Source organism: Opisthorchis viverrini (assembly GCF_000715545.1).
Source record: "Opisthorchis viverrini unplaced genomic scaffold opera_v5_321, whole genome shotgun sequence".
Classification (NCBI taxonomy): Eukaryota; Metazoa; Platyhelminthes; class Trematoda; order Opisthorchiida; family Opisthorchiidae; genus Opisthorchis; species Opisthorchis viverrini.
The window spans coordinates 440952-453808 of NW_008751979.1; the positions used below are offsets into that span (position 1 = coordinate 440952).

Here is a 12857-nt window from a genome sequence, read left to right on the forward strand (position 1 = left end):
AGAATGAATAGCGCTTTACTTGTCTAAGAATAGACGTACATAAGCTGAAAATGAAGGCAAAAGCGTGGTTAATACAACACGATAATGTGAGCACAAAGAATATTCATGACAGTAGTGTATTCAGAAAACTCTTCTCTCAGATTTTCGTTTCCGTCCGATACACCGTAATTTCCATCCTTCACCTAGGGCCTCCATCGTGTTCACCTCATCGATAATTTCGCTATACGAGCTCTCAACGAGCATCAATGTCATATGCTGTCATCCACACGGCGAATGTTTGGAGATGTCAACATATGAGGTTTTGTCTATCACTCGTTCCCTTTCTCTTGTCCTTACATATATAAACCGACAATTCAATGGCACCTAGGTATCATCGTTCTCATAATGATGGTGGTCTAAATGTTGATGATAGCGATGTCTCATTCTTGATTTTCCACCCTCTTCGTTCCTCCTATGTAACGGCATGAACTATAGTTTAGATGACCGAGATTCGGGTGTCGAATTTTACCACATCCATATGAGACGTGACTATTGCATCTCATGTAGTAGAATATACTTCACAGAAGAAGTGCATTGGAAATACATTCTTTGTTTCTGTAAAATGGGAGTGAGATTTGATGGAATGGAAGAAAAACTCAGAATGACGACTCAGGCGCGGAATAGTTTGGACCGCATTCGAGGCTCTGTTAGCCCAACTCTAACAGGAAAGAAAAACAGAATTCGTCTGTTACTATGACCAAATATATATTTAGCGTTAGGTTGTTCCCGTACTACCGCGAATCTCGTTTATAGGTGGTCCGTTTTAAGTGGTAACTGGATACTTGGTTCGCGAATGACATCCGGTTTTGATGTTTTTCCAGATGTCGTTGTATCCCACGTTTGAGGAATTAAAAGTAGATCAACTTTTGAACGAGCAGAATGCGGCTGTTCGTGACGCCTATGCATCAATGGCGTCCTACATGGGCCTTGATTTAAATAACTTCCACTACGATGCTCATGGCGAACTTGTCCCTGGTCCTCCTCCGAATTCGACCCATCCTGAAGCCCCTTCGCCTTACCCTGCCATCCAAACCCCATCCATCATGCCTCAACCAGCAACTGGCCCCCAAACGGTCGCCGGTGCTCAGCCAGTCGCGGTTCCTTTTGGCTCGGGATCTCGCGCACTTGTGACCCCTACCGGACCTACTAGTGAAATAAAACAGGGTCTCCGTCGCGTAGTCCTCTGCAAGAACTCAGAAGGAAAAGTGGGCGTTCAACTCGTTTCGGTGGACAATGTGAGTGCCCTGTCCTGTTTTCATGTTAGGAAACTGCTGTGAAGAATAACCAGTCGCTTGGTTACTTGACTTCTGCCAGGTTCACCTTTCTTACCAGTACTTTCATGATACCCGTTTTTTAATATCAGCACCTCCCTACCCTACAAGCAATATTTAATTCAATAAGGCCTTATAAAGAACTTGGTGAGGGCGATGACTTACGCCTTGCCCACAACACAGAGAAATGAACTGTTGCGGTGGCTGTCTATTCCCCGGTCCTAGCTGCGTTACGTTGCACACGACTGTCCGCTGGTGTTTCGGGTCTCTCGGCTCCATATTTCTGCTGAGACAGACCGTATGAGCCCTCGACCTAGCACGGCATGGGCAACAGTGAAATCGATTACATGCAAAAGGTGTCCTCAGCATGACGTGGTTTCTTGAGGCGTTTTCGTGTTACTATCGAGAATTCCTCACTGTAATATCGCACACAAGAAAACACAGTAGATACCAAGATCGCCAACCCCCTATTTGGAGGGAATGGTAGCCTTATCACCACATTACAGTTTGTGAATTAGATGCAGACAGTGCTTGTTGAGTGGAGCTAACCACAATCACATCCCGAATAGTAGCTAACCGATGATTTACAACCAGTCACACGGAGAAGCTCCTGTTCCAATTTTCTTATTTATTGCTTGGCTATAATTTTCTACAGGCATGTTGTTTCTTCGCTAGCTTGCTCCAAATTAACTGTCACCATCTGTGGTAAGTTGAGCTTATCGGCTCGAAAATAGCTAACGGGTCGTTAAGCTTACTCCGGTCTTTTTTATTTATCTCACTCGCTTCCTGTGGTATAATTGCGCTCAGTGGTCAGGGCACGAACATACTGACCGGAAGGTCCGTGGTTCGCACCTAACCTCAGCCCACCGACTTGTTAGCCCTCGTGCTCCCTCCGGGTGGCATGGCAGCTAGACACAGTAAGTGTAGTACTTCTGAACAATTGCTTTTTTTTACTTCTCAGGGAGTCTTCGTTTCAATGGTTAGAAAAGATTCACCCGCGGCTCTGGGCGGTCTACGATTTGGTGACCAGATTATCTCCGTCTGTGGTAAATTGATGGCCGGGAAATCAGGTGAAAGCGCCATGAAAACTCTTCGCAAAGCACCCGTAAACAATATCGAATTAATTGTGCGTGATCGGTAAGTGCAGACAGAATGTCGGTGTGTCTCCCTATCCCTAAGTTTGTTTTGCGAACCAAAGTTATGCATTCAGTCCAGGTAGTAGGGTCCAGCTCTTCGTTTTGCGACTACCTTTCTAATGTAACTGCATTCCTCATTTTTTGATGTTGTAGGAAGTAAGCGTTTTTGGTAACTTCAGTCTAGAGGAAACCACTTTCCTCTCTCGAGGAGTGTCCTTATTGTACAAATTGCTTTTGCAGTCATGTAAACATGTAATCTGGCCGTCTACACACTGAAAAGTGTCATTTTTCGGGGGTTGCTAGTGAGTTTGCTGTGCTTATCGTGTGGGCAGTCTAATCAATCTTAGTGTAAGGGGGGATTGGCGTCAATCGGATGACTGGGGTTGCTGGCAGTGACTGGGCTCGTGAGTACAGTTGAATGCTGATGACCAACATGCACATCCTACTCGGTCGTAACTCACCTGTTGACGCACATGGTCAGTTTTACCCCAAAATTTCAACCAGTTGAAGGGGTGTGTAAGATAATGCAAAAGGATTCAACTCGCAATTGTTCTCCGTGATTTCTAGAGTGGTGAACAAATTAATGGCACTGTTATTGATCGATTAGGAATGGTTGAAGTTTGTAGGGGTGGTGCTTCTTGAACACAGTTTATGCATACTGAAGTAACCCAGCGGGTCATGGATTTATTATAGATTTGTATTGTATGCAATGATTAGTGATGCATTTCGTGTATATTTGGGTGCCGCTCGATCATCTTTGCCACAATCACTCATAAGAAAACCACTGGTGCTTCACTACTTCACAACCATACTGATTTGTATACAGAAAACCCTATAATATAAATAAGAAAAATGGAACTGGGAAGCGAGCTAACGCTAGGCTCCACAAAAATTCTAGGATCCTATATTTCGAACACTGTCAGACGATCGAAAGGAAAACTGACACCACCGGTGTTGGTTAACCATTGTCCTTTTCCAAGCTCACTGAGGATCATGTAAGTCCCATTATGGAAGTCGAACAGCTTTCAGGCTTTTCGTGACATCCTTTATTCCCTTCTGCTGTACCATATTTTATCGGATTAATAGTCATGTACGCTGCTTTTCTCGGTGGACGCTAGCATGATATGTGTAGAACACGACCGAGGCACTTTAACTTGGACTCCTGACTGGGGTTCTCAAGTGAACTACCTGCTGCTTCATAAAATGCCTGATCCCTGACGAATTGATTACGATTTCATCCATTCCAGCCAATTTCGGCTGTATTTCAGGCACAAAGGTGGCAAAACCTGAAGATGTATCAGATTATCCACCCATAACGGCCAGGTTCCCAGTGGTGATACAGTGAAGCCCGAAATGTAGTCTGGAACTCACGCCCTTCGAGAGCCACTTGTGCCTTTCTGATGATATGGGTGGCGCAAATTGAAAAAACAGGCGATCCGGATGAGCACTAACTTTTCAACCTTAATCATGGTAGGTGGAAGTTCCCCAGGACCGTTGACGTAATGGCTATTGGAGGACAAAATCCACTTGATTGTCTTGAAGCTGCCTGAACCCACTGCCAATGAACCCATCATGGGTCGGAAATTTGGATGAACAATAGCAGGTGGCCAGTTGAATTTTTGTTCAAAATGTTCAGTCCGATGAATCGGAATTCTTAATTTCTCTCAAAGATGGGCGAGTCATTTTTATCGCCCCACTCTCCGGGGCAGGGGGGCATACATTCCGACATATTAGTCGGAACAGTGTTGGTACATTCCCGTAATTTGTTGATCACTCCTTTTGACTTCTTGGGCCCGGCAAGCCCTTCAACCAGCTCACTTTCATCTGGCGTTCGACGATTGGTTGAGTTTTGTTCTTCTCCGGACTAGCAGGACCTAGGCCTCGAGATCCAGTGCTTGGGAGTAGTTCGGTGCGCCGTAGCACGAACAGCGTACTCAGTACTTTGGAGCAATGTTGATAGTAATTCCCAGAAGGAGGCGTTACCAGGAGACGGATAAGGTGGCTGAGATAGTTTTCATAGGTTTACTTCACTTAAGGGTCTGCGAGCTTCCCAAAGGTCATGTGAACTGTGTACATCTTGTCTAGTCCCAAAAGCGCGAAGAAGAGCAGCAACGGACAAGCGCATGATCAGAGTCCCCTTGGGCGTTTCAGAACAAACGGAAATCCATAGGTGGTCCAGGCCTAGCTTTGTTTGAAATTTACTTGTATATGGGGGCACGATGTGACCGTACTATTTGGGTTTCAGAAGTTAGTGAGGCACAGAAACAGTCTGCGACCGACAGCCGCAGCAGATATTCCCCATTGTGCGCGATTTTTGATTCCGACCCAAGAAGACCGCTCAGCTTAGCCTCAGTGGCACTTGTCTACTTGCTTACTCCCTTGTATCGATACCACAACATATACGTTTTCAATCCGCTGTAATGAGGCGGTTTGAGCATCGTGAAAACTGTCATTGAGAGTCTGTTGGGACATGAGCAATTACAATTAGTAGGCAGATAATACCACGCATTTCGTTAAATGGACCATATGTAAGCGACTATCAACGGGCATCTAATCAGGCAGAGATCCTTCCACTTGACTGCTTAAAGCAATACCAAACCCAGCAGAGCCAGCCGCCTTGGCTTCTGGGTCATCAGGAGTACACCACTGGAAACCGGACTTCCCCAGTAGAAAGTTCAGTTCAGCAATCGTATTCGAGTCTCGGACCATTGTCTCAGATGCGCGTGATCCCCACTGTCTATTTGGAGACGCTGTAAGATATGCCCGCCAATCGATGTCAATGGCGTTCTTGTTGTTAGTTTCTATCCAGATTATCTGGAGGAATGTCTGGAGGTGTAGGCACCTCGGAACGATCGGAGTAAGTTAGCATTAAGTCCCTTCCCACGTCCACTATTCTTTTCTTTTGAATAAAGCGTGGTTGTACGGTAGTGAAGCATCAGTGTTGAACACTGATGAACACCCAGATGAACTGACCATCTGGGTTTGAAGAGTGATTCCGATGTGGCCAGATTGGTGGTAGCTGATTTAAGCGTCGGTCTTGCAGCTAACGGCAGTGTACGTCGGACTGACCTGCTGACCCTTGGGAAAAGGTCTATGAAGGTGGAAGAAAAATGAATACATGAATGCGGATAAATGGAGTGTCTGCAGTAGTCTATTTTGGCTTACCTGGCCTGCAGTGTGCAGCAATTAAGCTGAGCCGGTCAATGGCGTCGCGCACCGGTTGATTAGGCGTCAGGTTACTTGCAGTCTTCGCGATTAATGGTTGTTCGTGGGCTCGATTGTATGACCCAGTTTCGTACGAATCGCGTGAAACTTAGCCCCCCCCCCCAGTTGGCAGTGTGCAGCAATTAAGCTGAGCCGGTCAATGGCGTCGCGCACCGGTTGATTAGGCGTCAGGTTACTTGCAGTCTTCGCGATTAATGGTTGTTCGTGGGCTCGATTGTATGACCCAGTTTCGTACGAATCGCGTGAAACTTAGCCCCCCCCCCAGTTGGCGGGCAATCAGATCATATAGTAGTTATTAAGAGGAATAAAGCATGCTGTTCCGTTTACTTTTTAACTATGTAGCCGTTCCGCATCTAGGCCTCAAGGTTAACCGGGGATGGACTCGCTTCGATTCACTACGGAGTTGGATATAAGATGAGAGTATAATGCTAAATGCAGTATTGAGTTTAAACCTAATACAACAATCCCTGGGCTTACTCGAATAAGGAACATAGATCACTTGTTGAGTTGGAGTTGAAAGAGTCTGAGAAGGACCTGTAACTTCTATCCTCTCATGGAGGCTGTTGCATTTCAAAGGGATCAGTTTCTACAACGAAATTTCGTGATTGCCGTGCGCACTCGTGTGTTTGTACCAGAGAGGGGATTTCGGTGAATGTGCAACCGGTCGAAAGGTTCACCGTCTTCCGACATCGTTGGAAGCGAAAACGGGGAAAGCTCTTGGTTCACTTTTCAAACGTCGTTCAGTTGACAACCCGTAGCTCCTTCCGTGTATTCCTCCCGTTACAGCATTGATGGGTGAGTCAAATCTGTCTTCCCTTACTGATGTTCCGGTTACCATTGACCCCTCCTTTATCAATGGTAGGTAGCTAAGGGTGTTGATTAATAACCTGGGTGGAGCGAGGTAACTGGTTGCGAACCGGAATCGTCAGCATTGATTACTACCTTGATCATTTTAAGCCGAAAAATGAAGGGGTGTTTGGATCTATGCTCACTAGCAACGTTAATCCAAGTTGACGATAACTAGTCAGTGGCCCTGCGAATGGGTAAAATGTATTGTAAATTACCCATGTACACCTCCTTCTTATATTAGCTACCCTTTATCTATCAGCCACTTTGGTACCATTGCAAACCTGGATCAGCCCATATATCCTACTAACTATGTATTCGTTCTAGGATTCGAACAATCTTTCCAAATCCAGACTAATTGACATAATATCAATTGGACATTTCTCATTGCTCTATGGGCAACCTGTCAGTGGAATAAATACCTGTAGATGATTCATCATTGTCAGCTGTGATAACCGCGTACTCGTCGTACAGTGGTTTTTACAGACTTCCCAACACTCAGGGTTCTTTTTCGTTGAATAATTTTGACCTTCGTTTGGTAACGCTTGTATGACCGCGGTGTTGAGGACGAGCAAAACTCATGGTGCCTATTTAGCCTACTTTAAAGCCACCTGATGAACCGATCTGATATGCCAACATTCTCCAAATCTTATTCGTTTCGCTTCGCAGTACTCAATCCGATCAGTAACTCCATTAATTACAACAACTGTCTTCTGTTTGAACATGAAATGACTGTATTGTGTTACGGGATAGCTTACTGTTCGCAGTTATGAGTGTTTTGATAGCACTATCCCAGCGTAGCACAACTAACTGGAACACTTGCTACCACTCATTAACACATTTTAGGTTTGCTGCAATCGGTCTGTATATCTTAGTAAGGGAAACTGTTCTACTTCTTCTGATCATGTTGTTCCTGTCCCAGAAGTTGGTATTCATCAAGTTGTCGTACGGAACTTCCAAAATCTTCCGAACAAACATTCATATTTGACAGTGACGTCCACTTCGTCAGCTTTCCTGTAGCTTCGTGTTTGATACAATAATGAGTTGGATGCTGGAGCTGTCCTAAAACTCGCTTTGAAATCGCTTCAGCTGAGATTCTTCTCGAAGTGGAATGGATAGACTCCACGCTTCTCACAGTTGAAAATGCTGTAGGAACCCAAACGTTTTTGAAGAAAGCCTATGAAAGGTATTCTATCCATCTCATGTACTTTTTGTCCACGAAATGGGAAGTCATGCTGCAGATTATACCTTTGAATAACCAATTCCACGGGAGACTCTGGGGGCTGTGAGAATAGCTGCGTTAGCCCTGGGACGAAATCTAGAATGAGTTCTCCGCGAGTCTCAAAGGTCAGGATTGATTTTGCCAATTTACGCTACTTGTGGCATCAGAAACGCAATCTTTGGATGTCAAACTACACTATGGGAATTGTTGTTAAGTGATTGTGAGGCCTGGTACCGAGGACCTCAGGAGTCATCAGGCCTTTGACCGTTAGTACCAACAAATTACTAATGCTATGACCAAGAAAAGGCTGTTGATGAGTTATTATATATTTTACTTATGAAATGCACATTTCATCACAAACTGGAACAGTTCGGTCAGTTCTGGCTACTCATGACGAGTGATTGGCCGCCTGGAATAGCGTTTTCCACATCAAATCCAGATTATCGCAATCTGAGAATGGAGTAAAGTGTTACGTCACAGAGGGGATTGGAGGTGTTGTCAGTGGTCTCCACTATCCAGGATATTTCCTCTTTACTAGGCCTCCTTCCCTTCCCATTCCAACAAAATAACTGACAGGGAAACTAGTGTCTACGATGGTGTCCCTGATACTCATGATGCTGCTGCTGTGATAGTGATGCTTCTTTGGAACATATGTAATTTCTGAGACTCAATATGCTGGATGTAGCCGTGACTCTATGATAACAGAATACTTTGGAAGCCCGTGACCCTCAATTCTACCATTTGTCGTTCACTGCTGATCGGTGAGGACAGCCAGACACGGAACCGTCGTGTTCCTGCCGTCTTCGTCCGTTCCACCACACTGGTGTGCTGGGCTACTTCTCGTTTTATTATTATTGTTACTATTAGGCCGGTTAGAGGTCCACATATCCAAAAGAAAGTGTACTTGTTGATGATCTCAATCTTACTGTGAGTACACTCCATGCTCCCTTCAGATAACTCATCTCTGCTCGTAAATATTGTTTCACTTCCGGCAGCCCATTTGAGCGCACCATCATGGTGAACAAGAGTAGCTCGGGTAACATCGGCATAACACTCAATGATGGTGAAATCATAGCGGTCGTCGCAGACTCGAGTGCTGCTCGCAATGGTGTGCTAACCAAACACCAAGTTGTTGAAGTTAACGGACGAAATGTGATGGGTATGAAGGATAAGGAGTTGAAGGAACTACTTCATTGCAACCGGGATCCTGTACAACTAACAGTTTTGCCGACCGTGATTTACAAGCACCTTGTAAAACGGTAAGTCGATGAATTTTCGTCAGTTCTGTTTACTTTTCATTCGGTTTTTGTCTAAGCCACTAAGGGTACCTTATTTTTTAGGGTAGTGGATGTATGCTTCTAATTTCCGCCGCCTTGACTTACACTTATGGTGGCAGAATCCCAACATGATACTGACTTACAGCAGTGAATGATCTGTGTAGATACTTGTAACTACCCAATACTCAAAAAAGTATTGGTGGTGGTGCCTCTTGAAAAATAATAATCGTTCAGCTGTAACACTCGGTGCCTAGCTGCCCTGCCACCCAAAGGAGACACGAGGGATGTGATAATGCCAGATTGCCAAGCCTAGACAGGGGAAGTCGAGAAGCGGAGGTCGGGTTCGAATACTGACCTTCCGGTCAGTAAATTCACGCTCTAACCATAGAGCCATCTCGCCGCGTGGTGCCCCTTACGTCACTGTAAAAGCTATCTCGATGTGACTGTTTTGGTGAATAAGCTAGTTGCTAAATTACTGGTGCGCATAACCTTCCTAAGCTAAGTTAGGGTTTTGCCGATGTCCAGGGTGTAGCAGGCTGCGTTAGCCTATTCAAATGGAAGTTTAGACCAGATCCGCGTGCTACTTAAGACCAACGCTCTCTTAGTAATAGAACTCCACTTTCGATTAGTGGTGTATTGGGAGTTCTAAAATCCTGACCTGTATGAACCTGTGACATACAATGGTGATAGTGTTAAAAGGGAGTCTCGAATGCCTTCCATGGCGGCTTCCTGTCATTGCGGTTGTATATGGGTGATAACTTTTTGCTCCCGGGCAGGTAACGCCCATGGTTTGTTGGAATCTGTCAGCAAACTGGATAAAAACTTTGTTTTTATCATGAGAACATTAGTCTCCGTGACTTCAAGAGAGTAACACAACAAATGCAATTATTTGTCCATTAGTCTCCTTCAAGAGAGTAACACAACAAATGCAATTATTTGTCGAATGCATGAAAGTTCTGATATATATGAACTTTGTATGAACTTTTCTTTGGTGCACTCTATGTATATCGAATGCTCACTTATAACGCTGGCATCAGACAGCGTCAGAAATTGCCACAATGAAAATTCCACGACTAAACACAAGAAAAAAATTTGTAGTGACGCCTTGTGAAGGGTAAATATACGTCTATGGAATCGGACGCCCTGTCCCCTATATTGGGAAGACTCAGGTGAATGGGAATACGCGTCCGGGGATATGGAACGTAGGTCTATGTCGCTCCCCGAAATGCGCAGCTCTTTCCCATAACTTTATAAAGTTTTAAATCTAGGTTTTGTTTTAATAATGACTCATTTGGCGCCAGTGTCTTAGTTCACGATGTCATCAGTGTCATACCCTACTCCGCCTTCGCGTTTGCAATAGTGAGCCACAGTCCAGTCTACTCAGCTCGAACATGTTGTTCACTTCACTCTGCCGTTTACCGCACATTGGCCTGAGCACTGAACCGATTTCGACAGTCGTTTTACTTATATCAGAAGTGCCTGTTATAAACACGACTTTTGAGCTGCTAAACAGCTGGGATTGCTTGCGGTCCGAACATCTCATTTATGCCTAGTTGGAAAGTTGTCTAATTGTCTGAACAAAGGAATGCTTCACTCTTCATACGGAGTAACTGGCTTACCCAACATTCGCAGCTTATCTGTACTGATCTAATCGTCCTCAGGAGTGTAATCCGAAATAACGGTATCTACATAGCTGGATTTCACCAATGCTTCCCGAGACATAATTCGAAGTCCTGTGAAAAGACCATTGTTCGCAATCACTTACTATTGTAGGTAACCCGGTGTTCATTTTCCTGGTCTCTGGGCTGGGCATTGAGAATCGATGTAAATTGATCCATCATCGTTCTGAATAGCATCTTTATTCAATATTCTGACGATCGAACGGCCACTGGAATGATACCATTAGCTCTTGTCTTATTATCCTTCTCGACTACTTCTTTTCCACCCGGTTCCCTTCCAGCCTGCTGAATAATCAAATCCGCAGAGAAATGGACCGTTCTGACCCATCCGCCTGATTGGCTTGTGACTTCAGCTATTTGTATGTAAGCTTTACCAGAGCGAACTCCGTTTGTCACCTCATTTTACTTCAACACAACTTCACTAAGTTTACGAGTGTTCTTCAGTCAACTTACTTTATTGCTACATCCGCCATTCAGATACCGATTTATCTGTGGTACATCACCGAGGAGCGTACACGCATTTTTTTTCATCACGTTACAATTGGACGGTTATAATTTTGTTCCTATCCTCTAAACGTTTTTATGCTTTCGCTTTTGAACTGAAAATCCATTGTTTGTTATCCGGAATTTCACTTTATTTCGACTCGTTTCTGCTTCGCTACTTGTCTTGTTGGGTTGGTTGTGGTCCTTGGTGGTCAACTTAAGACAGTAGCCAAGGAGCTGGGATGGCCTTTCATTAAGTTACTTGGACTCTTATTTGGGGATGAAGGGCTGTGTATCTCGTACGTTGCTACTACCACTGAGCTTATCGAAAACAGCGCACACAGCATGTGGAGCTTGCTTCGCGGTCGGACTTCTCTGTGTGCGATTCTTCGGTGGCTTTATACGAGCTCCCATAACCCACAATCATAGGAGGCTTCGGGTTGCACGATATACCCCCGGGCGATGTTACAGCCGAACAAGTTGACCTGGTTTTTTTGTATCACTGTTGAGTTTCACGAAGCACGCAAAATAGCCCTTGATGACAACGCCATCAAAGCCTAATACTAGGTACTCGGGTCGTTTTACTAGATAGATCCAGCTGCATTGATTAGGTCAATAACATCTATATTTCAGGTACGAACTGCGAAAAAGCAATGTTCATTGTCTCTTTGTGCCTTTATCAACCAATAACTACCGATCCCAAACGCATTCGGCTCACTGGTACAATAATATTTCGGATCTATATTATTCCAGATGAGCACAAACAGCCAGTCCACCTCTCGAGATCATACTTGGTGTTTGCTTCTCCTGATGGCGCTCTGGTCTAATTGCTCGTCAGTTTGCCAGGACCAGTCAAAGGAAACATGTTAACTCAATCTGGGAGATACTTTTGAATTAGTCAGCCAGATTATAGGTTTAAAGTTTGAAAATAGCACGATTTTTCAGCGTGCCGTCGCTGGTCATTTACGTAGAACTCGTGGAATTTACTTTCGTGACTTAGTTTTGTCTGACCTCGAGATGCCTCAGGTGCTACTTTACTAATTAGAAGGTCGAAGCTAACCCCGGCATCTCGACCGCTCCTGTCTAGACTTGGGAAACCTGGCAGTATTTCAGCCCTCGTGCTTCCTTCAGATGACATGTCAGCTAGGAGCCGAAAGGATGTTGCGTGCAGTGAAAACTACCTACATTCCTATACCTCGAGGAGCTGCGACGAATTTACATCTACAATTCAGTTTAGTTTCAAACTTATCGGCAGAAGGACGGGATTGTAATGGGATCCCCCTTGGCTTCTTTGGTAAAACTCCTCATAAGACACTTGAGACTGACAAACCGAGCGCTCTGCAATGTATGATCGCCCAGCGGACGATATTTTCGCACTTGCCAGTAATAGCATCAGCACAATTGACGTATTAGACAGGTTAAGTTCCACTCACTCTTGAATCGGAACAAACCAACAGTTGAATTTTCTTGATGTTACTATCCAAAGGAAGACCGATGAGGACAAAGAGCACAAAGTCCATATAAAATAAGTCTGGATAGGCCTGAATGTTCACTTGGATACCTTCATTTTGCTGCAGAAGAAGCGTGAATTAACGAGATGTTTGAAGGGCATGTTCTTTCGTTATTCACGAGAGGAGCTGGATTCTCCTGCATGGTCATGCAACGTGACATTTGTTGGA

At 44.7% G+C, this 12857-nt stretch overlaps 1 protein-coding gene across 1 annotated transcript in view; it reads left to right on the forward strand.

The window, feature by feature from the left end:
* The window catches only part of T265_09973 (hypothetical protein), a gene marked incomplete at both ends in the record, with an annotated part of 15251 nt that extends 3902 nt beyond the window's left edge, over positions 1-11349 (forward strand). Inside the window, 4 exons of the mRNA XM_009176210.1 lie at positions 861-1274; positions 2272-2447; positions 8735-8998; positions 10977-11349. Of these exons, the coding sequence (XP_009174474.1) occupies positions 861-1274; positions 2272-2447; positions 8735-8998; positions 10977-11031 (909 nt within the window). The remainder of the gene's footprint in view (positions 1-860; positions 1275-2271; positions 2448-8734; positions 8999-10976) is intronic.
* Positions 11350-12857: the final 1508 nt, after the last annotated feature.